Consider the following 27,554-nt stretch of genomic DNA (forward strand, 5'->3'; position numbering starts at 1 on the left):
TCAACCACCTTACTTCTAGAGGAGCTGGCATATAGAGCAGCCCCCCCCCCCCAGACAATCTTGTAAGGTGGGCAGAATCATTCTCCACCAGGCCAGCCTTCAAGTATATAGAGCTCACTTAGGTCACTTTAAGGGTGATCACCAGCAGCTTGTATTGTACTTGGAAGCAAATCAGAATCCAGTGAGGCTCTTTCCAAACTGGAGTGATGGGCTCATTGTATGCCAGCCCCAACAAGTCTGGCCACATATGTGCAGAGGGTGTGACTGTCCTGTGGTCTGAATTTGGCTCCCTTAATATTAGCTACAGTTGACAACTGACTTCTTCCTTATCACAAAGGCAAGCTCTGGGGGAACAGTTATGGGGAAATTTTTTATAAAAAGTTAGCTAGTTGATGCTTCCAAAAGTTTTTCATGGGCAGCTCATGTAAAGTGCATTACAAATAATCTAGCTCTGATGTGATCAAGACTTAGACTTCTGACACCATGTCATGGGAGTTCAGAGGAAGACAGCCATTATGGCCTAAGGCTTCTTTATTGTGTTACAGGAAGATACAAGTTCAACAAGAAGTACAGGCCGGAAGTAGGGAGGGACTCTGCCTCCAATTAAGATCACTACTAGCAAACGCTGATACTGGTTGGACATATTACAGCCTACTGGCTGGGCGTATTAAAATAACATCTCCACACATCATGGATAATTGGCAAGATCTGCCTTCTTCTAAAGGTGCCCCTGCTAACTGAGCAAAGAGGCACCTTATAAAGTGGTGACTCTGTTATATTTAGCAGGGGGAGAACAACTGGCCCTATCTAGCCCCAGCACAGCATCCTTCCAGTGACTGCTGCTGGTGTCTACTCAGAGGTGCACCTAGGTAATTTTGGCACCTGGACCTAAAGGCCTTTGGAGCCCACCCCCCCACCCTGCCCGGCAAATCAAGCATCATCATGCTTGACCGGGCGGCCGCACCACCTGGGACAGACTAAAGAGGATTTGGTGGGGGAGGGCCCAGGGGCTGTGGAGGCCCTGGACTTCAGCCCCGAAGTCCAGAGGTAAGACCGCCTCTGGGTCTACCTTATGTTTCTTTTAAGACTTTGGGGACAGGGATCTATCTTATTACTTTATTATTGTGTTCTCTGTGTAAACCGCCTTGGGAACTTTTGTTGAAAAGCGGTATATAAATATTTGTTTGTTTCTTGAGAAACAAGCCAAAGCTATGCAAAAGTGCTCCTGGCCACCTGCTGTTCCTCCAAATGTAGCACTGGGTCTAGGAAAATCCTCAAGCCAGGGCAGCCTTTAGGGCGGGGCGACCGGGGCAACTGCCCCAAACCCCAAACTAGCACAGGCCCCGCTCTTGGCACACCGCGATGCAGCCTGCCCTCCTCTCTCCCCCAGTCCCGGCCACTTATCTTTTCCTGCAGCCGATCTTTTGTGTCTGTGTGCAGCTTGAAAGGCTCCCAGGCAAGCTGCTAGAGTTCAGTCTTTCCCCACCTCTCAGCTGTTTAGTGGGTGGGCAGGGCTTCCAGAGAGGCCTCCATGCAGGCCTGGCTGAAGCTGAGGAAGGAAGGAGGAGCCAGGCAGGGAGTGTCCAGCACCAGAGTTCTCTGCAGACTCTCTGCCCAGCCCAGCCCTAGTAATGGAGGTATGATGTGATTTCCTTTTTGTGGTTATTCTCCCCCCCCCCTAATATTTAGGGATTGGCTTGCCATAGGCCTTTGGTATTGAGTAGAGATTGAGTAAGGCAGGGTGGGAGGAATATGTATCTTTAAATTGAAGTGGATTGCACAAATTGTTGGTGTGTGTTTTTTCCCTTTAATTTAAAAAACCCCATCCAAAAAGTCCTTAAAGTGGCTTGTTTCATGGCATAAAATTACAAAAATGTCCGGAACTGAACCCCCCCACCACCACCTTAGACCATCATTCCACCCCCATATGGAAGAATCTGCCCTTTGCCTTCATAAAAAAGGATAAAACGCACCCCACTGTCTGTCCCAGCCTTTAGATCATCTGTCCTGGAATGACTTGGCATAAGGCTTGGGTAGTGAGCAGAGATGTAGGGCAGGGTGGGAGGAATATGTATATTTAAATTGGATTGGATTAGACAAATTGTTGGGTGTTTTTTTAAATTCATCCAAAAAGTCCTATGAGTGGTTTGTTTCATGGCAGAAAATTACAAAAACTTCTGGAACAAACAATATATAATATTTACTAACTTATTTACTTATGAATGCACTATGCTCAAGTTGATTTGCAACCCAGAAGGTCTGAGAACTGTGAAGCATGTGTTGTGCTTTTTATTTTTATTTCTTTAGAAATGCATTATATGTCCTAGCTAGTTGGATATGTCCAAAACCTCACTCATACTATTTACACTGTATGTCATCAATCAGTATGAGTCTGTAATGATATGAAATGTTAAGGAGGCCCCACACATGCTGATTCGCCCCCAGCCCCACAACCCACTAGGGACGGCCCTGCCCCAAGCTGCACAAGTGCTCTGAGGAAACACTACCCCATCCAGAACAGATTGTTCCCTTCAGCCCAATCAGCTCTCCTACTAAATAACAGTACCCCCACCTCCACGACAAACAAGAGCTGAACAGAGTATAAGTAAGAAGTGTTGGATTAGGATACATGGGAGTGTTGGGGGTGGAGTTTCAGTGCAACCACCTTTTGCACTGACTATCCTTATGACCACTAGGGGCATTGGGAGTAGAGATAGTGAATAAGGGTCTCCCTAGCTGTTCAACCTGTCTCTACTGTATGACCCCTGATATGACTCTTCAGGTGTTTCCTGTAAAGACTCAGATTCCCTTCCATTCCTCTTAGAGGGCAGATGGAAACATCTCTCTGTCTCCCTGCCTATTCATTATGTAGTTCCTTAGATTAAGGATTAGGTCTTTCCTATCCAAAGCTGTTCTTCACCAATAAATTTACTTAGCATTTTATTCTACAAGAATCTCCATGAGTCTTCTCTAAATAGCTGCAACAACTAAACTATGCAAACTACTCTGTAACTGGAGTGGGTAGCTTCTTTAGTGATCTGCTAATTAATCTGGGGGTAAAAATTACAAACCCGCAACAGGAAGCATAATTCCCATAGGTGTCTCTTTCACATTTGCCCCTCTGCACTCACACAAGGTCAGAAACATACTCTTCTTCCTTTTCCTTGCTAATCTCTCATCTGTCAGGATACAAAGAACACATCCATTCTTTTCCTTATCTAAACAAGTTAACTTTTAAAAAGTTCCCCATAATTGTTCCACAGCAGCTTGCCTTTGTGATAAGGAAGAAGTCAGTTTTCAGCTGCAGCTAATGTTAAGGGAGCCACAATCAGACTATAGGACGGTCAAATCCTCTGCATATATGCAGGGAACGACATTGTGAGCCCCCTTTTTGGCTTGGGTCATTGTACATGGCAATGTATTGATCCCACACTCATTGAAAATTACTTGTTTGCTTGTTTTGAAGAGGAGAGAAGAATAATGAGGGTTTAAGTTGCAGCAACAAAACTTGTTTATGTGAAGGAATATATGTTCTTTAAGTTATGACTTTCTATACCAGGGTTTTTGTTGTAAGGCCCCATCACCCTAAGTGTGGCCTCCTGATTAATTTTTATTGGGCCTGTGCAAAACCTTGACCAAAGCTGAATAGTCTGCACAGTCCCCCTGGCACCATGCTGAGACAGTCATTCTCACCATCAGTAGTGCACCCAAGCAAACTGAGTGCGAGCATTCCCCCCCCCTGCCGCGAGCCCTCTTCCCTGATATGCCAGCCACCAATGTGAGGCAAGCAGGTCCCCCTCCCCACCCACAGCAGTGGGCGGAGTGCAAACAGCCACTGAGCCTGACCGTCCAGCTCAGCGACCTCTTAGAACTGTGAGGCGCTCCGGTGCGCCAGCACAGTTTGAATACAGCGCCGCAAGCCCATGACATCACATGGGCGGCTGGCATATCAAGGAGGAGGGCTCGCAGCGGTGGCAGGGGATCCCCCCGCCCAGGCCTTGGAGGCCACGGAACAGGGCCCCAAGGTCCGGGGGTTAGAGCGGTTCTGCTCACCATGCAGTTCGGCACTTTGCCCAGTGCTGGGAGGGAAGTTTATTTAAGGGAAGTGGAGCCCTCTTAAGCCACTGTACCATCTTGGAAGGTGTGCACAGAATGCTGGGTTAGTATAGCCTTCCACAGTACTTTCATCCTAGAGAGGGCTTCCTCTCTCAAAGGGCCCTCCCAGCACGGAGAAAAGTGCAATACTGTGCAGAGGTCAATACAATGGGAAATGGCTCTCACATTTAAGGTTTTTTTGCCAGGGTGGCTCCTGCTTGAAAAATTCTGAAGATCACTGTTCTATACAAATATGCATTAAATCTTTTGTCCTTATGCATTTTAAATCAGTATTCCGTTATGTTATTATACGCCTCTTTTTCCATGATATATTTTATTTTGTAATTGCAGCCCTCTTTCATTATATAACCACCAACTCATATATGAGGAAAAGGGGGGAAAGATCACCTTAGAGAACTAGGTCTCCATGACTTGTGATATACTTTGTAAGCCCCTGTGAATGAAATAACATAGATCATGCATCATTGATCATTTTGGTCAATAACTTGTATTGTGCTACAGCTGAAGTACCATTCAAATTCTGTATACATTTGGAATTCTCTCTTTTTATTTTATTCTTTTAAGTCTACTTGTGCTTGCAAGAAATTAAACCTTCTGCAGCATACACAGCTGTTTTGACTTGGCTTGCATTTGTATCTATTTTGATTTTTGGTTTTAGCATAGATCAAAAATTTCTTTCCTTGTTTTCCATCTTCACTGCTCTGATCTCTCCAAATCATTTCTGAGCTTTGATATGCCTGTATTTATTTACCCTTCCATATATATCATGGTGACATTCAGTTTCATTCAAACTTGAATCCATTCTTATATATTCAGAAAGAACACATTACAGCTACTGTTCCAAGTAAAAGCAATACAAAGAGATCCTGCTTATGCAATTTATTGCCAGATCCTGCTGGCAATTGTATTGTGGAACAATAGTGAGCAGACTAGGAATCTTAGTACAAACCCTACTAAAATAAAAGGGAATTGCATAGAAGGTAAGTATGCCTGGAAGCTTAATTTCCTCAGGTCAGACTTATGTAGAACTTACCAATACAAAGCAAATGTATGAGTGCCCAAAAATAGCCATCTGTATCAAACTGCAAAGTAAAAACATCAAATACACATAGATAAAGAGCTGCTTCAGAACTGAACTACAGTTTAGGAACAAAAATATATTTAAAAGGACTGAGTTTGTATCCATTTCTGTTGCGAAATGGAAAGAAAAGTACACTATCAAATTACTAGTAAATTAAATTTTGATAGAGTGACAACAACAACAAAACAGCAACATGCATATGTTCCTATTCATATTAAAATATTCCTCATTTTTATAGCATTTGAAGAAAGAACAATATTTAGTGGGAATACAGACAGGCCTCATTTTGAGGTGATGGTCCTGGGTACAGGGTCCTTTCATTTAAACATGGTGAGTATACTTCCTAAGATGACATCAAATTTATTCAGGAATAAACTCCACAGAACACAATGAGACTTACTTCAAAATAAATATGGACAGACTTAGGCTGAGTGTCATATAAAAGTAGTACAATAGGCAATAATTAGAATGGGGGCGGGACCAGAGAAGAGATTTTCTCAAGAGATACAAGGAAGCAATTTAGTGAAATACGCCCAGTGTGTTTTGGGTGTAAGCAATGTCTTCCGGGTTCTCAGCTATAATACTACTATTCTTTTAATAGCATCCATATAGACAACGATTCAGAAATAAGGATCTTTAAAATGTCACATGAAAAAACCCTATCGTGCTCTGATGAGTATTTCAAAGCATGTTCTTTTTAAATCCTTGTTTCTCAGAGCCAAACTACACATTATGCTAATCACATCATTAACACTAGAGTGCTTAATTTTTCTTTAGTAAATAGGAGTCAAGGGGGAGGGCCACTATAGACTATGGGGAGAGGAGGGCTTTCCCCATAGGGCAGAAAAAATGTTAAAGACCCACCCTCCTATCATACCAAAGTCCCAATCCAGATCAGCCACTCCTCACAGCTATTTAGTAGACTGCGAGTGAAGCACATGAATTCTAACAAAATGTTTAAATCAGCATGTAGTTTAACGACTGAGATGGTTTTACAGTTTAAACTCTGAAGGAGGGTCTTACACCTGAAATGAATTCGCTGTTTCCCAACAAATTTTGAGATACCCTCCTCTCTGGTCTCCCCCCACCCCTGTCCCACTGTTCAGTGCTGGACTTGACTTTTTCCCTCAATGGCCTAAATGATAACAAACAAATGTTCACCTGCTCTGTGCCATTTGGTACAGGGTTTTTTGCAAGGCACGGTGTACGAAAGGGCTTTTATAGCAAAGTCAACGTTGGTGCAGGAGAACCTTGATATTCGCAGGAGTTCCATTCTGGGTTGCAGCAGCAGATATGGAAACCACGAATATTGAGTCATTGGGGGCTATAGGATCACAAGGTTTAGGTTCCTGGTCAGCCAAAAATCGACCTAAAATGGCCCAAAATTGGCCAATTTTCATTGGAGGAGGGGCTTCTTACCATGCTCTGCTGCTCCCCTGAGTCGTGCTACACCCTCAAATCGGCCAAAAATTGGCGGGTTATTTTTCTTTCCCTATGTTTTTAACAAAGACGGGACCCATTTTGTGGCTCCATTGAAGAAAATGGCAGCCAGAAATGATCTCCGTGGCCATTTCCAGCCACCTCCGACCCGCAGATACGCAAAGTCGGCATGTCTCCCCCACCCCCCTCTCCACCACATATGCAGAGGTCGGGTGTCTTTTTCCCCGACTGAGGATACACGAATCCACAGATAACGAGGTCCATCTGTATTGTAATGAAAATGGCCAACCTACCTGTGGGTCATATAGAGGAAGGAACCCTGCTGCTACCAGAAGGATCAGCACTCTGCATGAAAAGGAAAACAAAAACCAAACCAAACAATATGACTGCAATTCATAGTGAAGCATTCTCAGAGGAATTACACATTTGTTTCACATTAGGGCACAGTCATGATCAAAGGGATATGAATCAGTCAAATATCAGTCATGGCACTGCATTCATGGAAGACCCTTAGCAGAGAGGCTTCACTGGTGCTTAGCCCGACTTTCCAACACCAGGCAAAGATCTTTTTATTTGCGCAGACTGTTCATTATATCATTTAGGTGGCTGTAATCAGTCATCTTTTATTGTCTTTTAATTTAATTTGCTGGGGAGTTTTATTGGATGATGCTGATGTTTATTGTTTTGTGTTGGCAATGTATTTTTTTATTATTTCATATCATTTTACAACTGCTGTGAGTTATCCTGGGAGTTTTTAAACTGAAGAGTGGCATAGAAATGTTATATTATAAATATATATTTATATTACACAATTTTATTGCATAAACCGCCTAGAGATTTGAATTTTGGCAGTATACAGATATGTTAAAATAAATAAATATTGCACACTGTATAATACATTATAAATAAATATAAACATTGGTTGACATGCAGACCCTTGTGTGTGATGAAAAGCACTTTATGTGTGCAATGCAGGAGGGATGATGTTCACTAACTCCTCCTTCCTTATGCAGATCTCTGTGCCTCCCAAAAATATGTCCTCAAGGGTCCCCCTCAACCCTCAGGACATATTTCCAGGAGGCACTCAGGGAAGGGGAAACCCTCTCCCCTGTTGTGTACATGAAACATTTTTTAGCAAGTGTAATATTAACCTGGATGCCACTCATTGAAATGATCCCTTGGCAAAACATCACAATACATGCATCACTCTCCCCCCCCACACACACACTCATTTGTTTTTGCCACTTCCTCCTTCTATTCCAACAGCTCCACCCCTCCCCCATCTCAGACACTACTGTTTCTCCCAGAATAGGAAATGTACCTATTAAGTTCTTGAAAATGTCTGAGGGGAAATGGGAAAAGCAAGTACACCTAAGAACAGTCCTGCTGGATCAGGCCCAAGGGCTATCTAGTCTAGCATCCTATTTCCCACAGTGGCCCACCAGATGCCTCTGAGAACCCCACAGGCAAGAGGGGAGGCCATGCCCTCTTTCCTGCAGTTGGTCCCTTTCAACTGTTATTTAGAGGCATCTTGCACCTGAGGTGCCTATAGCCAGCAGACTAGTAGTCAGTCATTAATAGACCTGTCCTCCAGGACTTTGTCTAAGCCCCTTTTAAAGCCATGCAAGCCAGTGGTCATCACTACATAGATTAATTACGTGTGTGTGTGAAAAAGTACTTCCTTTTGTTGGTCCTAAATTTTGTTGGTCAGTTTCATGGGATGACCCCTGGTTCTAGTGTTGTGAGAGAGATAGAAAAACGTATTTCTGTCCTCCCTCTCTCTATTCCATGCATAATTTTATACTTCTACCATGTCTCCCCATAGTCGCCTCTTTTCCAAATGAAAAAGTCCCGGATGTCGTAGCCTTGCCTCATAAGGAAGGTGCTCCATGCCCCTGATCATCTTGGTTGCCTTTTTCTGCACCTTTACCAGTTCTACAATGTCCTTCGTAAGATAACTAGCACATATGCTCACTAGGGATTCATGTTAGAGCAGACAGAGTAGCATTATGTGCCAGGCAAGTGGAAATAGGGGAGCAGGGACCAATAGCTCTCCCACCCTGTCTTTTAAGTCCTTACCTACACCTGGTGCTGAAAAACCCCTGCAGAACATTAAGGAGAGAAGCCCACTACAATGACCCCTAGGAATGTGTTACAAAGGGCCACCAGGTGCTCCATTTTTCTCCAGATTTATAAAACAAATTACAAATCACACTACACATGAATATCTGTGTCACAAACAAAGGCTGAATTCTGAAAGGTCTTCTCAACTTGAGCTATTTTACACACACAGTTAAAATCCGTTTCCTATTTTAAAGTATTTCACACAGCTGTGCTTATATAATTAATGACTTCTTATATTTTTCTAAATATGAACACAGAGTAGAAACTCTATTATTCCAACATCACTTATCCAAATCTCCACAAATCCAAATCTCCAAGGCCTTATTGAAATTCTCGGAAATGAAATTCTACTGTATTTTAAAATGAATAAAATTTGTTAATAGTAAACACAAGTTGATTGGCCTCAATCTTCAGAAAGACATTTCCAAGGGATCAGCCAAGCAGGATCTATGGACAACCTATGAAACAATAGTTTCCATATAGGTGGTTCAATGTTGAACCACTGGAAGCTTATCCTGTGCAGAACTTATGATGATAATGATAACCAATTCTTAATTTGGTGCCACATAGGAAGATTGAGCCCTGGTGGAATTCTACAAATTTACACATTTGAGACACAATGAGCAACTTACCTACAGATTTTTAGGAAAGGGGTCTGCTGTAAGAAGGGAAATAAAATGCAATCAAAATGCTTAAAATACTTTAAAAGTAGCAAACTACATAAATTACATTCTTAACCATCCATCAAGATTTCCAATACTGTTTCAAATGAAACTTCTATTAAGATTTTAAACACTTGAAGCTTCTATATAGTCTCATCCAATTTACCCTTATTACACTAATTCTATGTGTTTTAACTGTACTTTTAAGATAGTTTACCATTGTTTAACAGTAGCTGAATAACTTATAAGTTTAGTCTCAATACTCACAGTTCCGATCATAGCCTGTTTTGATGCCATTTTAATGCTGCTCTAATGTAACCTTGCTTGACTAACAAGCAGAAGGTTGCAGGTTCGAATCCCTGCTGGTACTAGATTGGGCAGCAGTGATATAGGAAGATGCTGGAAGGCATCATCTCATACTGCACAGGAGATGGCAATGGTAAACCTCTCCTGTATTCTGCCAAAGAAAACCTCAGGGCTCTGTGGCCGCCAGGAGTTGAAATTGACTTGACGTCACACTTAATCTTTAATGTAATCTACTGGTCAAAGACCATAATAAAGATTGATTTGATTTCACTTATCTTATTGTGACACAAATAAGGAGAAATGGGGGACCTATTTTGAAATAGCTTCACAAAAGACTGAAAAGTGTGTCCTGGACAAGAAATGAATTCAAATATAATTCAATAAAAAGAGATTACCTTTTCCTGCTTTGTTTCTGTAAAGGAATATCCAGACAGCAGCTTCCCAGTTGTGTAGTATAGTGTATAAGAAGTGTCCTTGGAAAAGAGAACCTCTGGAACCCAGCATGGCTCAACATGGGAAGCCAGCCATGCAGACCCCACAGCTGACTCTCATCCTAGAACCCAGTCATTTCAGCTGTATACACTGGTATGGGGCAATGTGGGCTAAGTAGTCTGCAGATCTGTTTTTGAATCAGAAGTGCTGGAACAGGACTTCCAATTTGGCCTAGACAATCTAGAAATGCCTTCAGCAGCAGGGACGTAGCCACTATTGGGCGACCAGGTTCAAAGAACCCAGGTCACAGCCCCGACACACATCCCACATCAGACTCAGGGGGGCTGGTTTAGCTCCCGAGAGGGGCCACGCGGCCTCGTTCGGGAGTTAAATGGCCATTGCTGCATTCGCAGCGTGGCCGGGAGCAGATCTTCCCTGCCTTAAAGGCAGGGAGAGCTGCTTCTGGCCGTGCAGTGAATGCAGTGAGGCAATTCTATCAGGTTCCAAGTCTTGATAAGGTCTAGCAACTGTACCTCCCAGCAACCCCATTGTAGCCCTATGTTTTGTCTCTCTCCCATGTTACATGAAGAGGGTGTGATGTTATTTCCTCATTTCTGAAGTTGCTTCTGTCCTTTCTATGTCTTTCCCAAACAGAAGTGCTTTGAACCCCAGACTTCTGGGCCAAAGTCCAGGGCCTCCACATCCCCTGGGGGCCTCCAAATCCTCTTTCTTCTGTCCTGGGTGGTGTGGTCGCCATGCCGAATCACTGGCCCAAACTGCACCAGTGGCAGAGTGTGATTGTGACCTGCCCCAGGTGCTTTAGAAACAGAGGGAGGAATGGGGAAAGAAATATGGAATGGGAATACAAGTTGTGTGTTGATATGTTTCTGCTAATGCATATATGCATAAATATACCTGTTTTATATTCTTACATTTTTGTGGGTTCAGTTGCTGTTTGTTCCCTCAAGAACTCACATGTTAGAAATACTGTGTGCGTCATGGTTTTTGTGTGTGTCCGTGTGTGTAGAAGGACAATGTTTAACTGACCGGGGGGAGGGGAGGCTCCAAAGGCCCTTTAGGTCCAGGCTCCAAAATTACCTAACTGCACCTCTGTTCTCAAGAGCCTGTCTCAGGTTTGCTCAGGAACTCTATATTAAAGAAATATCCCTTCCAAGCTCTCGATCTACCTCAACTGAAGCAGAAGAGCACAGGTAAGGTGAGCACTGCTAAGTAATATTGTCTGGAGACGTGGAATTAAAGTTCTAAATAAAGTAGTATATTTAGGAAATCCATCAGGGAGCTAGATTAAGCCTACATGACTGCCTGGTTGCTACACACAGGAAGAGGGGAAAGGAGAAGAAGAAAGTCTCTCTCTCTCTCTCTCCTGGTGAGAGAATGAAACCTGAGACTATCACCTTAACAAAGGGGGAGTAGAGAAAGTGTAATCAGAGAGGGGATTCCCTTGCTCACTGTCTCTACCCCTAGTGGTCAGTAGGGTTGCAGGTGCTAAGAGTTGATGCTATCAGCAGGAGCTGCATCTCCAACACTCTATGAGACCCAGAAAGGAGAACATTCTGGAATTGGCTGAGAAAATTGCTGTGGTTGTGGATTAAATTTTTCAATCTCAGGGTGCTGGACTGATGCTACTGCGAAAGTACTATCCGCATACGCATATGCTTGACCTCTTACTTCCTATTCCACCTGTACATATGTAAGTAAACGGATTACTAAAAAAAACCCCACTAAGTTTCCAGTTCTCTTTCCTCTAAAGGAAGTATACTGTGCAGGAGACTGCCTTTGACTTCCCAATGCTTGGGGGAAAGGGAAGGATTAAACACTATTAATTAAAAATGTTATTATGTTCAGAGTTTAATCTGATGGAAATTCAACAATTGATGGTTCATTAGAATGACACAACTTATTGTGTCATTCCCTTCTCCCTTACATATTCCAAAACCTTTACTTAAATTTCCTTACACAAAATTAAATAATCTAACTTCTGTTTTCAAGAGAATACCACTAAAGTATTGCCCTTGTCAAGGAAAAGAAGTTCAGTAACTAGACAATTTAGTGCAGTTAGGAAAATATGGTATTAATTTATTTATGAGGCTTTGTTAGACTAATCACATTCTAGAAAGTTAGTTTTACCATACCTCTTTCTGCACAAACTTCTCAATTCCACAGGTTATAACTTCTGCAGCATTGTGTAATGTAAGAAAGATAGGAATTGGCTGCCAAGGAAGAAAAGTGTGACCACAAGATTAGGAAGAAAAATGTGACCAACAACTTTAGCTTCTTTAGTCCACTGCACTTATTTATCTTTTGGTTTCATGAAATCCAGGCATTTCTAAGAAGTCATACCATAGAACCACAAAAGTCATGATCAGTTCCCCTTATGAATAGCTCACACAAGCCTGGAGGTATGAAATTAGGTGGTAAGTAAAGTAAGAAATCTGTCACATGAACACTTCAGTTAGATCCCTCACCACACAGGGGTGAGGGGTTTATGAGTAGTATGCCACTGCTCACCACATAGGAAAATAAAAACATAAGAACATAAGAACAGCCCTGCTGGATCAGGCCCAAGGCCCATCTAGTCCAGCATCCTGTTTCGCACAGTGGCCCACCAGATGCCGCTGGAAATCACAGGCAGGAGTTGAGGGCGTGCGCTCTCTCCTGCCATTACTCCCCTGCAACTGGTACTCAGGGCATCTTGCCTTTGAGGCTGGAGGTGGCCTATAGCCCTCCGACTAGTAGCCGTTGATAGACCTCTCCTCCATGAAGTCATCCAGACCCCTCTTAAAGCCATCCAGGTTGTTGGCCGTCACCACATCCTGTGGCAGAGAGTTCCACAAGTGGATCACACGTTGTGTGAAAAAGTACTTCCGTTTGTTAGTCCTAGACCTCCTGGCAATCAATTTCATGGAGTGACCCCTGGTTCTAGTGTTGTGTGAGAGGGAAAAGAATCTCTCTCTCTCCACTTTCTCCATGCCATGCATGATTTTATAGACCTCTGTCATGTCTCCCCACAGTCTCCTTTCTAAACTAAAAAGCCCCAGGTGTGTTGTAGTCTTGCCTCACAAGAAAGGTGCTCTAGGCCTCTGATCATCTTGGTTGCCCTCTTCTGTACCTTCTCCAGTTCAACAATGTCCTTTTTAAGATGTGGAGACCAGAATTGTACGCAGTACTCCAAGTGTGGTCGCACCATAGTTTTGTATAAGGGCATAATAATATTAGGAGTTTTATTTTCAGTCCCCTTCCTAATGATCCCTAGCATTGAATTGGCCTTTTTCACAGCTGCCGCACATTGAGTCGACACTTTTAACGAGCTGTCCACCACAACCCCAAGGTCCCTCTCCTGGTCGGTCACTGACAGCTCAGATCCCATCAGCATATACTTGAAGTTGGGGTTTTTCGTCCCAATGTGCATCACCTTACACTTGCTAACATTGAACCGTATTTACCATTTTGTCGCCCACTCCCCCAGTCTGGAGAGATCCTTTTGGAGCCCCTCACAATCCGTTTGGGATTTCACTACCCGGAAGAGTTTGCTATCATCTGCAAATTTGGCCACCTCGCTGCTTACCCCTGCTTCTAGATCATTTATGAATAAATTAAAAAGCACCGGTCCCATCACAGATCCCTGGGGGACCGCACTTCTTACTTCTCTCCATTGTGAAAACTCTCCATTTATACCTACCCTCTGTTTCCTGTCTTTCAACCAGTTAGCAATCCACACATGTACTTTCCCCCTTATCCCATGACTGCTAAGTTTCCTCAGGAGTCTTTGATGAGGAACTTTGTTAAAAGCTTTTTGGAAGTCCAGGTAGACTATGTCAACTGGATCACTTTGATCCACACACTTGTTGACACTCTCAAAGAACTCCAAAAAGTTGATGAGGCAAGATTTATCTTTGCGGAAGCCATGCTGCCTCACTCCCAGCAGGGTCTGTTCTTCTAGGTGCTTTACAATTTTATCCTTGAGGATGCTTTCCATCAATTTGCCTGGAACGGACATTAGGCTAGCCGGCCTGTAATTTCCCTGATCGCCCCTGAATCCGTTTTTGAAAATCAGTGTTACATTTGCTACTCTCCAGTCCTCTGGTACAGAGCCTGATTTCAGGGATAAGTTATATATTATTGCAAGGAGGTTGGAAATTTCACATTTGAGTTCATTGAGGACTCTTGGATAGATGCTATCCAGCTCCGGTGATTTATTAGCTTTCAGTTTTTCCAGACAGTTTAGAACATCATCTCTTGTCACTTCTATCTGACTCAGCTCTCTAGCCTCCATCCCTAAAAAGCCTGGTTCAGGAACAGGTATATGCTCAGTATCCTCTGCCGTGAAGACAGACGCAAAGAACTCATTCAGCTTCTCTGTAACCTCCATATCCTCCTTAATAATCCCTTTCACTCCCTTATTGTCTAATGGTCCAACCGCCTCCCTGGCAGGTTTCCTGCTTCTGATGTATTTAAAGAAGTTTTTGTTATTCCCCTTGATACTTTTGGCTAAATGTTCCTCAAACTCTCTTTTTGCCTCCCTTATTGTCACCTTGCAATTCTTTTGCCACAGTTTGTGTTCCTTTCTGTTCTCTTCATTTGGACAGGTATCTCTTTAATACTGCCAATTTCGGAAGGAAGTATTCTTCCCTTTTATGGCTTCCTTGACGGTACCCATTAGCCATGCTGGCATCCTCCTGGACTTAGTGGTACCTTTCCTCCTTTTGGGTATACAGTCTAACTGGGCTTCTAGTATTGTGGTTTTGAGTAAACTCCATGCACTCTGGAGCGAAGTGACTCTCCTGATTTCCCCTTTCAGCTTTCTTTTCACCATACTCCTCATTTTGGAGAAGTTTCCTCTTCTGAAATCGTTAGATGTCCTTGATGATTCTCTCCCCGCATGTATGCTGAATTTGATGGCACTATGGTCACTGTTCCCTAAAGGGTTGATGACACTGACATCACGCACCAGGTCCTGGGTGCCACTCAGAATTAGGTCCAAGGTTGCCTTCTCTCTGGTTGGTTCCAAGACCAACCGTTCTAGGGCACAGTCATTTAGCGTATCTAGAAATTTGATCTCTTTGTCCTTACCTGATGGTGAATTTACCCAGTCTATGTGTGGGTAATTGAAGTCACCCATAATTACAGCCCTGCCTCTCCTTGACGCCTCCCTGATTTCCTCCTGCAACTCCCAGTCGGCATTTTGACACGGAGGGCAATAGCATGGCCCCAGTAGCATGGCCCTTTCAGGCCTTGTATAGTCACCCACAGGGTTTCTGTGGAGCAGTCCTCCTAGGTTTTCTAGCTTGTTAGATTCTATCCCTTCTTTAACATACAGTGCTACCTCTCCTCCAAGGCGCCCTTCTCTGTCCTTTCTATAGAGTTTATACCCAGGGATAACAGTGTCCCACTGGTTCTCGCTGTTCCACCATGTTTCTGTTATGCCCACTATATTTATTTCTGCATTAGCAACCAAGCACTCCAGCTCACCCATCTTGGCTCGGAGGCTTCTGGCATTGGCATATAAGCACCTATATGCTGACTCTCTCCCCTGATGTATGCTATTCTTTTGACTCTTTGACCTGCTGGCACAGTCTCCCGTCTGCTCTTTATGCGGTTCTGCTCTGTCCCCTTCTGTTTTATCTGAATTCTTTGCAGCCTCACACTTTAAAGGATGGCGTTTGCCAAACGGGATACTGCCCAGCTCCCATCGGCTGTTCCCCAGGTGTCGTTTTAAAAGCTGCTCTGCAACCTTTTTGATTTTAAGCGCCAGCAGTCTGGTTCCATCTTGGTTCAAGTGCAGCCCATCCCTTTTGTACAGGCCTTGCTTGTCCCAAAATGTGTCCCAGTGCCTAACAAATCTAAACCTCTCCTCCTAGCACCAACGTCTCATCCATGCATTTAATCCTCTCAGCTCTGCCTGTCTCACTGTACCTGTGCATGGAACAGGTGGCATTTCTGAGAATGCTATCTTGGGGGTCCTGGACTTCAAAATGCTACCTATCAGCCTAAATTTGGCTTCCAGGACCTCCTGACTACATTTCCCCACATCGTTGGTGCCAACGTGCACCACAACAGCTGTCTCCTCCCTAGCACTGCCTAAGAGCCTGTCTAGACGCTGCGTGATGTCCGCAACCTTCACACCTGGCAGGCAAGTCACCGTGCGGTCAACACATGGGTCACAAACCCATCTCTCTATACCTCTAATGATCGAATCACCAACTACAAGGAGGCCCCCACCCCCCAGAGGAGTATCCCCTATGTGAGAGGATATGGGCTCATCATTCATAGAAGGGGTCCCTTCTAAAGGAGCATTTCCCTCTTCCTCATACCCATGTCCTCCTTGCCCAAGACCGTCATTCTCCCTGACAGCAGAGGAGCTACCAGCCCTGGAGTGGGATGCCTCTATCACATCCCTGAAGGTCTCATCCACATGCCTCTCTGTCTCTCTGAGCTTCTCCAGATCCGCCACCTTGGTCTCGAGGGAACGAATTTCTTGCCTGAGGGCCAGGAGCACCTTGCACTGAGCACATACCCATGACTTCTGCCCATGGGGCAAACAGTCATACATGTGGCACTCTGTGCAATACACTGGGAAGTGCCCCTTCCCCTGCTGACTTTCTATCTCCTATTTCTATCAACAACTGTTTTTGTTGGCTGTTTACAGTATTGAGAGATAGTTTATTAGAAGTAGTTTATCATCTGTTTATTAGATAGTTTATTAGAAGCAGAGGTCTCAGCTGTAATGGTCAGCTATTTATCTGTCCAAACAGCCATTCCCAAGAATATGAGGGATATGAGGGAGGGATTTGTACTTACGTTCTCTTCTCCACCAGGCTCCTTCTGATCACAGGGGCTTGTTCCAGGCTCCCACACACACTACCCGCTAAATTCCTGCAAAACTCCTACATCCTGTTTGCTATCCCTGTTTGCTATGCTCGATTAGCTATGCTCTCGGGCCTTCACCTCTTATGTAGAGTACCCTTCCAACTGAGACACAGGATGTGAGTCAAAGGAATGTGGAGCCTCTCCCAGCCCTAGTTGACTACACCCCCTCCAGATAGGGACAAAGTAAAACACTGGAGTTTGGTAGCCCTAGCAAATCCTAGCCCTGGGAAATTCTAACCCTAGCAAATGACACAGAGAGAGAGAGAGAGAGAGAGAGAGAGAGAGAGAGAGACTAAGACCTACCCCTTAAAGAGAAACAGCCCCTGAAAACCTCCCCTCTTCCTATTAGTTTGTTTGAAGGGGAAATGGCTAGATGTTTAGAAAAGCTTGCTCACCTTCTCAGCTGTGTCTGCTCTTCACAGAATAGCCTTCCAACTGAGACACAGGATGTGAGTCAAAGGAATGTGGGGCCTCTCCCAGCCCTAGCTGACTCCACCCCCTCCAGGTAGGGACAAAGTAAAACACTGGAGTTTGGTAGCCCTAGCAAATCCTAGTCCTGGGAAATTCTAACCCTAGCAAATCACACACACACACACACACAGAGAGACTAAGACCTAGCTCTTAAAGAGAAACAGCCCCTGAAAATCTCCCCTCTTCCTGTTAGTTTGTTTGAAGGGGAAAAGGCTAGATGTTTAGAAAAGCTTGCTCACCTTCTCAGCTGTGTCTGCTCTTCACAGAGTAGCCTTCCAACTGAGACATGGAAAGATAGGTCTAACAGAAAGATACCTAATACTGAATAAAATAGAAATAGAAAGATACCTAATACCGAATAAAATCCCTTATCCATCTAGCTCACTACTGTCTATGCTGACTGGCAGCAGATTTCCCAAGAGGGGTCTTTCATAGCCCTTCTTGAAGACGGTGCCAGGGATTGACTCTAGGATCTTGTGTATCCACAGAAAGTGCTCTCCAAGTGAATTATGGCCCTTCCTTGACCATAGCTTCCAACATTCCCACAGCAGTGTCTCAGAATCAGAAGGAGAGTATACAAATACTCACTGCTAGGGTGCAACAGTAGGAGAGGGCTGTTGCCTCCAAGCCCGGCTTGTGGGCTTCTTGGAGACAAATGGCTGGCCACTGTGGCATTTAGGGTGCTGAACTAGATGAACCTTTGGTCTGATCCACTGACATGGCAAGCAACCTAGAAGGCTGCAGTTCTGACTACAGAGGGCCACAAATGGAAAGCAGGCAACAAAGAGCATGTAAAATACATTGCTCCAGATGACCAAAGCAGATGAGCCAAGCCTATTCACGCCAACATTTCACAGATGAAAACAGGGACACACTTGTAAAATTCCATCCTCATACTGCCCAGTTCTCCCACCAAATAGTACACATTGCTGAAGATTGGATTCCAGCCATGGTATGCTGTACACTGCGTGTACCTTATTGTTGTGCACCTATTTAGATGCAGATGCACTTGAGGCACAGTGCACCCACCCACTCATTAAACTGGAGATCTAATTTCAAGAGACTCCGAGGTGGCTGCTCAATCCTGAAAAATGACAACTCTAGCATCTTAAGTGGGGGGAAGCTGAACAAGCATGGCCAAGAGGCAAAAACAGGGACAGAGTAGGGATATTTATTTACCAGGGACAGATTCCAGAAAATAGGGACTATCCCTGATAAATAGGGATAGCTGGAGCCTATGCTATGATTTAAAAACAAACATCAAAATCCAGACAATTCCTTGTTTCATAGCTGGGCTCACTGCCATTTGTGTTGCTGAACGAAGAAGATAAAAGGAGACCATCTAGCACAGGCCTCTTCAGCTACAGCACAATAATCGGAAACACTAGAAATGATGCTGTCCTAGGAAAGCTGACACCAGAATTTGCATTCTTCCTTTCCTGCAGCCAAGTTCACACACATATACACACACCCCTTCCCCTCCCTTAACCCACTGGCTCTTCCTAGAGCCAAGAGAAATGTGTTTTGCTGCCAGCAATGGCTCCTGATTGCCCAGCTCAGCTAACCTTCACCAGATGTTTATTGCCTGTGATGATATTTTTTAGTGGCTTTGGTCCTTATAAGAGGAAGCTCGGTATCTTGAGCCAGCCAACTTAAGCAGACTCCCATTTTACCCTACTCCACCATCTAACTAATGGGGCCAAACTACATTACATCTAACTACATTACATTAAACAATTTGGTCATGCATTTTTGCATATATATATCTCTCTCTGGACCACTATGTACAGGGAGGGGGTGTACCCATCATTTTACCCATCAGTGCATTCCACTGCAGTCCCAATGAAATTCATGCGTTTGAAGCTGCTATTAGCACCTGAAGGAAGCTTCCACAATCTCCATATAATTCTAGCCCCAGATTCTTCGAAGGAAAATTTGCAGGGAGACAGGACACATGCACCCTAAGTAGGGTCCAATTCTGTAGGCATCATGCTGAACAATATCTATAGCATTTTAAGTGTACAACAAGTTTCACCATCCTTATGTCATTTGCCTTCACACCCTTAAACTCATATCTCTATTTTACAGATGAGGCTGAAAGTGAGTAACTTGTAAAAGGCTATCCAGTGACTTCATGGCAGAATAGGAATTTCAATCCAGTCCTCCACTACATATCCAGCACTAGCTCTCATGTTTACATAAGTCAGTGCATAATTATTTACAGAATAATATATATGGCTAGAGCACAAAGTACTTCAGGCCACCCACTGAACAAAAGGACAAAAAACCACAACCACCGCCACCACAGCACAGCTCCACTGATTTGATGATGAAACTGTGCTTAGTTATGCCTCATGGCAGTAGTAACAACAGTCATTTCAATTCAACCCTCAATTAGGAATGGTATGAACAGAAAAATATAAAGCATTTTTTAATCTACAACTGCCCCCATATGACATAGTGGAGTGTCTTTCATAGTCATACACAGTGCTACATATTCAGTGAGCTGAAGCCAGATCATACAAATAGATCTCACAGAAGTGGGAGGTTTTTTTTGTGTTGTTTTTTTTTTTAAAGGAAAACATTTTGAGACGCAAGTCAACTGAGACTGAAAGGTTCACACAGACAAAACTTCCCCAGAACTTTATCAGTGGTTCTAAGTAGTCTGTGTTCTCATTCTTTGGATAACAGGAAGGAGAGGAAAAGAACAAACTCTGGCTGCTGAAAAGAATTGCTGTTTTGCCCAGATCATTCTCTGCTGTTTTGCCACTATTGTTTTCTGTTGAGCTTTGCAAGTAAAACTATTTTTGTGATGAGCTAAGCAGCTTGCCTATTCAAAGGGCTGGACCAAAAGTTTGGGTGATTATCTGTAGATCACAACATATTTCAGCATTTACTACCAGATTTGCATTATATTTAACTGGAGACATACAATTCAGTCTTGCTGACACATTGTTCCTACCAGGGGCGTTGCTAGGTATCAGATTTATCTGGATTCAAGACTAGGTCTCCCCCCACTTCTTTGATGTTAGAAATGGGGGGGGGGTCATCTTAAATTCAAAGTCCTCTTCCTTTTGGGTCAATACAGATATAACCTGTATTTTTAAAGGGGTGTGTGTGTCTTAAATTCAGAGTCATCTTCTATTTGGGTAAATACAGTACTTCAAAGTTCCAGGGCCCAGGTCCACAGCCCCCCTTTTGATAATTAAACTCACCCTCCAGGGATAATTCTGTAGGTTTTCTAAAGTCTCCAATATTATAATATAGCACCTATGAAGGTGGAAGCAGCAGGGAAGTAGTTGAGGCTAGGAACACACACTCACTCTCCACTCTCCCCCCCCCCCACATGCTCCATACAGGTGCCTCCACGGCTGCACTTCCTTTCTTGATGAGGTCATGAAGGAGGAGCTAATGAGATACAGGGCTCTGAGCAATTCATTGATCGAGGACCCATGCCTCATGGGCCACCCCCTAATGATGCCCCTGGTTCCTACATTATGTTTTGCAGAAGAGGGTGTTACATAGGGTTATTACATGTGAAGCTGAACATTTCAGAACTTACACATGATCAGATGATCAAATCTTATTATTGTTGTATTTAATCTTTACATGGCTGAAACAAGCAGACATCTGCAGCCCTCTGATGTCTAGTGGAATGGCTCAGATAAGAAGCCGGAAAAACCTCTCATGTCTAATGAGTTGCATGGAGGTTTTTCCGGCTTCTTATCTGAGCCATTCCACTAGACATCAGAGGGCTGCAGATGTCTGCTTGTTTCAGCCATGTAAAGATTAAATACAACAATAATAAGATTTGGGGCACAGGGTGTCTTATATCAGCTTTCAGTGTTTAGGGTTGAACAGGATGTCACATGCCTCTATTCCATCTCAACTTTTGTAACTGGCCATACATTTCTCATTTATCCAGTTTCCAATTCTCTCTTTTTGCATGTGGGAAAAGTGAGAAGGCCAGCACTGACTGAATTTGTCCATCCTCTTCCATAGTTGGTCATCAGGAGCATTGACAATTACTCATCTGATCATGTGTAAGGTCTGAAATGTTCAGCTTCACATGTAATAACCCTATGTAACACCCTCTTCTGCAAAACATAATGTAGGAACCAGGGGCATCATTAGGGCCCTCTTCTTGTGACCTGGAGTGGAAAGATAATACTCTCCAGTGGTGCCTATTTGTTGAAAGACCACAGCATCTATAAAAACCCAGAATATTAGAAATATGATCTTTCTTTTCATGAACTTTAAAAAAAAAATAGAAATACTATAAATATCACATTATCATCCACATTCAGGAAAAAGAAGGTGGGGAAAAGAAAAAATACAACTCTGAAAATAATACAGGACATATTAAACTTAAAATAATACAGGATATATTAATGTTCTTCTCATGAACTTAGGAAGGTGCCTTCTGCTGAGTCAGACCAGTAACCCATTTAGCTCAGTTCTGTCTCCCACCACAACTGGCAATGGCTCTCAGACCGAGGTATTTCCCAGCCCTAACAACACCCAAGATACTTTAAAAAGCAACACAACCACAACAAAACTAAAATGTGCCAGAGAAGTTGAACATAAAGCCTTCTGAACACAGCAGACACACTTCTAGTGAGCTATGACCACTCCTCCTTCTATGCCTAACAGTTCTGAAACCTCTGCGGGCCATTATTGTTAGACTACAATGCATTATACAAAAGGCAGAGAACATAGGGCACATAATGAAGACATTCAGATTGGAGCCAGAGATGATCCAAGACACTTTGGCACCTCAAGAAGAAAATCCATAGTGCCTCATGGTTTGACCAGCTCTTATTTGGAGGAGATTTAGAAGTGAACAAAAGCATTCAGTGTTTTACAAAAGTTAGACTTCAACTTTATCAGGCAATTTGTGATTTTAAAAAATAGTATTATAACACCAACAATGGCATTTCAGATTCTATTTGCATATATCTTACCAATCTGGATAAAGCCCTGGAACCTGAATAAATAATGCCCACAAACAGTGCTGAAGCTGGAAGCCATGACAATACATCAGACCTGCAAAAACATCAATTGAGCGTGCAGTTACAACAAACATCAGAAGAGATCAGGGTCACCCCACCTTCAGTTTTTCCCCCATATGGAGATAACCTTAGTGAAGGAAAATACATGCAGAGTATCCCTTTGATCAGGTGTAAGTATGAGGCAGAGAAAGCTGGGAGCTTTGCAAGATGGACATCTTCCTCTCAACTATTTCCATGTTGCACAGGTGCAGACCTGCAGTGGTTTTCTGGCTGTTTGCTTGCCCATGTGTTCAAAAATCTGAAGTGAGGATACTCAAGAATATATGCCTTAACTCCTTCACCTCTTTGGAGCAGTCGTAGCGATGGCATACCTCTAAAAGGTACCTTAAAAAATGAAGTGTCCTGGTTTTTCAAGAAGTATATTAGTTTTTATAGTGTAGTATCTCAATTTACATTATAATCAAGAAATGCATCAGCCATTCTATTAAATTGAAAAATTTCAACTTCTGATGACAGACACAAATTTCATTTCTTGTAGGTTACTTTGTTTAGCCACATACCCCTATGACTTCCAATAAACAGGATACTTTTTTAAAAATGCAGGAATTTATTGGTCTTTTTATATACACTGGCCTGGATATTGCACAGCTACCTTCAGCCATAAAGGATCTGCATTCATGCACAGTGACAGCTTGTTGAGTATCCTTCTTCATCCTGCACATGCTATGTTGCTCAACAAGACATTGGCTGAGCTCAGAGCAGCCCTGCTATGCAGGGATGCAGTACCCTTACTGCAACAGATATATGCACAACATGTGGGCCACTGGAATTATCCAAACTGGATGGTCATTCTTTGTAGACTGTAAGACATCTACATGAAACTGCTGAGAGAGGTCATCCAGGGACTTGGACTGAGTTGTCAGCAATATGCGGATGACACAGCTCTATCTCTCCTTGTCACCTGATCCAAGGGAGGCGGTGGATGTCCTGAATCGGGGGCTGGAGGCCATGATGGGTTGGATGTGGGCTAATAAACTGAAATTGAATCTGGAGAAAACGGAGGTAATGTAGGTCAGCAGGAGAGCCAATCGGGATGAGGAGATTTTACTGGTTCTGGATGGGGTTGAACTCCCCTTGAAGGAGCAAGTACGCAGCTTGGGGGTATTACTGGACATGGCTCTGCTTTTGGAAGCTCAGGTGGAGGTGGTGGCCAGGGGTACCTTTGCATGGCTTCGGCTAGTGCTCCAGCTGCGTCCCTTTCTCAAGAAGGCAGATCTGGCCACAGTTACCCATGCCTTAGTCACGTCAAGGCTGGATTACTGTAACACGCTCTACGTGGGGCTGCCCTTGAAGAATATCTGGAAACTGCAGATAGTGCAAAATGCAGCAGCTAGGGTTTTATCTGGAGCTGCCCAGTGGGAGCACATCACACCCATTTTGAAAGAGCTGCACTGGCTGGCTACCAGTTTGTTTCCGGGTCCAATTCAAGGTGCTGGTTTTGACCTTTAAAGCCCTTAACAGTTTGGGCCCGGGATACTTGAGGGACCGCCTGCTCCCAAGGGTTGCTGCCCGCTTGACGAGGTCATCTGAGGGGGCTCTGCTCTGGGTGCTGACAATGAGAGAGGCTCGGTTGTCATGCACGCGGGACAGGGCCTTCTCTGTTGCTGCCCCCAGACTCTGGAATGCTCTCCCGGTGGCTATTCGTTCCTCGGTCTCCATCACAGCTTTTAGAAAAAGTGTAAAATCTTGGCTTTTTGCCCAGGCATTTATTTGATTCTCTGCTGCTGCTCTTTATAGTCTGTACTGTTTTTATGCTTTTGTTTTAAATTTTTAATCAGATTTGTTTAATTTTCCCCCCACTTAATATTTTAATGGTGTCTTTTTTACCATCTTGTGTTTAAATTTTTGCTGTAAACCGCCTTGGGATTGCTTTAATGAAAGGCGGTATATAAATTTAACAAGAAAGAAAGAAAGAAAGAAAGAAAGAAAGAAAGAAAGAAAGAAAGAAAGAAAGAAAGAAAGGCTTGCCCCGATCTAATTGTGACTGCTGTAATTACATGTCAGTAACTTCAAGCCAGATGCTTACTTCAAACAAGCAATGTGCTATATGAGCTGCAATAACTGTGGAAAAAAATCAAGCTTGTTCTCTGTGGAGAACAAGATCTCTATGTGGAAAACAGAGAACATTGACCACAATGTGAAGTTTCAAGAATCCTTGAAACATTTACATCTATGATGTGGATATAAAAAATGCACTGGAAAAGGCCATTTGAAGTGTTCTCATGATGTAACTACAGAATTCTGTGTTGCCAAGAGAATTGTTTTTTGTTCTTTTTTCAGGGCTGGAAATGAATGTCTGACACTGCAGGAAATGCTTCAACAGCAATCACCACTCTTGCATGCCAATTCATACAATGGTCTGGCTCAGAGTCTGCTATAACGACTATGTTCAGAGCACTATGTTGTATATTTCTTGGCAAGTAGGAAGAAGTATGCCATATTACATGAGTAGGAAGGGGAGCTGCATCACATAGCAGCACTAGATGTCCCCAACGCATGCCTACCCTACAAACCTCAACTGGATTAAATGTCATAGTCTCCCCAAAAGGCACTTTGCAGATTGCTCTTCTGTGAAGAAGTTAAGAATTCCAATGAGAGAAATCTCAGCATCCACATAAAACTACAACTCCCAGGCTTCATTTGTTGAATCCAAAGCAGCTAAGCCCATTTAAAGCCAATGTACGGTTGTTGTGTGGATGTACTCATAGTTTGGAGCACAGCCCAGTCTGCTTATTCTGGGGAGACAGAGTGAAATGGTTCCTAGAGAACAAGTTTATACCAACACTCTACTTGGAGATCTAGGTTCTTGAAAAAGTTAGGACCAGCTCCAATTACATCTTCCTATTCTGCAACTGCGTGTGTCAGATATGAGTCACTATCTCCTTGAAATCCCACCAGGATTGAAGATACTTTGAACTTCTAGAAGTAGGGCTGTCTCCAGGTTTCAGTAGGCTCTTGGCAATCTGCCCTCCATGGGCTACCTCCTTTCTGAGTGAGGCTACCTCATATATGAGTGGGCCCCGAGAGGATCATTGCACCACCATGTGAAAATTATGGGCACAGAGGTAGTCTCAAGGATCAGCAATGAGTCCTTTCAAGGGTTCTGGACCATCCTACATTATATTATTCCAATAATAATAAAATATGGAGCCTATAAGGAGGCTCCATTTCTCCACAAATTTATTTTGCCCAGATCCTTTTAATGCTTTTAAATAAGTCAATTCCATCACGTTTGAACTTCCTCAGAATAAGCATGGATAGATGGGGTCAACTGTATTTCCGTTTTGCTGCTATACATATTCCAACCACTACCAACATATTACAAACTAACTCCTGATCTGCAGCTAGGAGCTCTTCCTTTATGTAGCCAAACACTACTACTCTCGAGTGTCTGGGGAGTGCATATCCTCCAGTAATGTCTGGGTATCCACTCCCCAGACACTCTATAAAACTTCTTCCCAAAACAAGCATGCTATCTTTTAATCATTATCAAAGGCACATAGTCAAGATTTCTCCACGTTATGTTTCCTTGCTTAGACTGACATCTAGTGGAATGAGGTCTTTAATTCCAAAATTATACTAATTCAAAAGCCTGGTAACCTCTAGGCTTGACTATTGCAATTCACTCTTCATGGGGCTTCCTTTGCATGTAGTTCAGAAACTTCAGTTAGTTCAAAATGCAGCAGCCAGACTGGTCTCTGGGGTAACCCAGAGAGAACAAATTATGCTTGCCCTTAAACAGTTGCATTAGCTGCCAATATGTTTCTGGGCCAAATACAGAGTGCTGTTTTTTTACCTTTAAAGCCCTGAATGGCTGGGTTATTTTAGAAAGTGCCTTCTTCTGTATGATCCCCACCCATATTGAGGTCATCTGGAGAGATTCCTCTCCAGTTACCACCGGTATGTCTGGTGGCAACTCGGAACTGGGCCTTCTCTGCAGCTTCTCCTGGGCTGTGGAATGCACCCTGGCAGAAATTCATAGTTTTGGCTCATTGTCGGCTTTTAGGAAAGCCCTGAAAACTCATTTGGCCTGGCCTTCCAAAGTTTTTAAATTGTTCTTAAATATTTTTAAATGGTTTTTAAATTTGCTCTTTTTTAAAAAAGTTGATTATTTTAAATTGTTTGTTTGTTTTTCTAGGTGTTGTATATCACCCAAAGTGTTTGGATGGATAGGGTTGTATAGAAATGTAATAAATAATAAATAAAATAAAAAACAATTAAAGCTGAGAGGATACCATGTTGATCTGTTTTTAATATAGTTGATTAAGGGTGATGAAAATGGTATTATTACATTTTTATTATTATTTGGTATTATTTTTTATTATCCTGCCCTTCTTCCAATGAACAGCAAACATGGTCCCCTCCCAACATTGTATCCTCACAACAACCCTGTAAGGTAGGTTAGGCTGAGAGAGAGTGACTGGCCCAAGGTCACCCAGTGAGTTTCATGCTGAGTGGGGATTTGAACCAAGTCCTAATCTGACACAGGGATCAAAATATTATAATGGCTCTCAGTTAGCTACCACAACAAAATTAAATTGTTACCACAGTGTCAATTTGGGCTCAATTTCCACAACTTAATTGCCTGTCCTCTGATCCACAACCTGTTCTCAGTACTAATGTTAATCAGCATAGACTTTTTAAAGTTCAAATCTTGGCATTACTTTTATCATCTTTCTTCTATCCATGCAACACTGGACAAAGTAGGATCATTTTAAAGAAGTGTAGGGTTTTTGGTTTTCAAATTTATGGAAATTAGCCATGTATTTCTAAGATATACTTCTCTTGTCAAAGACGCATTTAAACTTTAGACTAGATGTTTTCCCCATGTAATCATTAACGTATACATTTAAAAATTCCAGAATTAGTCATTGTGAACAGTGTATATAATTTGTTAAAAGTTACTGGAGTAGACAAACTGGCCTACAAAATGAGGGAAATTATGCAAAGTAATCCCAATGA

At 43.1% G+C, this 27,554-nt stretch overlaps 1 protein-coding gene across 9 annotated transcripts in view; it reads right to left on the reverse strand.

Annotated features, from left to right (window-relative positions):
- Positions 1 to 27,554, reverse strand: part of TMEM241 (transmembrane protein 241) — an 83,966-nt gene that overhangs the window by 45,845 nt on the left and 10,567 nt on the right. For 7 of the 9 annotated variants that reach the window (XR_008307316.1, XM_053250793.1, XM_053250792.1 and 4 more), the window contains 6 exons: positions 22,485 to 22,566; positions 12,315 to 12,392; positions 9,394 to 9,419; positions 6,931 to 6,982; positions 5,150 to 5,198; positions 4,504 to 4,549 (listed from right to left, as the gene is read on the reverse strand). Coding sequence is in view for 8 of the 9 variants with exons in the window: in XM_053250793.1 (XP_053106768.1) it covers positions 4,504 to 4,549; positions 5,150 to 5,198; positions 6,931 to 6,982; positions 9,394 to 9,419; positions 12,315 to 12,392; positions 22,485 to 22,566 (333 nt within the window). In the remaining variant the exon portion in view is untranslated. The remainder of the gene's footprint in view (positions 1 to 4,503; positions 4,550 to 5,149; positions 5,199 to 6,930; positions 6,983 to 9,393; positions 9,420 to 12,314; positions 12,393 to 22,484; positions 22,567 to 27,554) is intronic. The other 2 variants (XM_053250791.1, XM_053250797.1) reach the window with 2 other exon arrangements.

The sequence above is a fragment of the Hemicordylus capensis genome, chromosome 4 (genome assembly GCF_027244095.1).
Source record: "Hemicordylus capensis ecotype Gifberg chromosome 4, rHemCap1.1.pri, whole genome shotgun sequence".
Lineage (NCBI taxonomy): Eukaryota > Metazoa > Chordata > Lepidosauria > Squamata > Cordylidae > Hemicordylus > Hemicordylus capensis.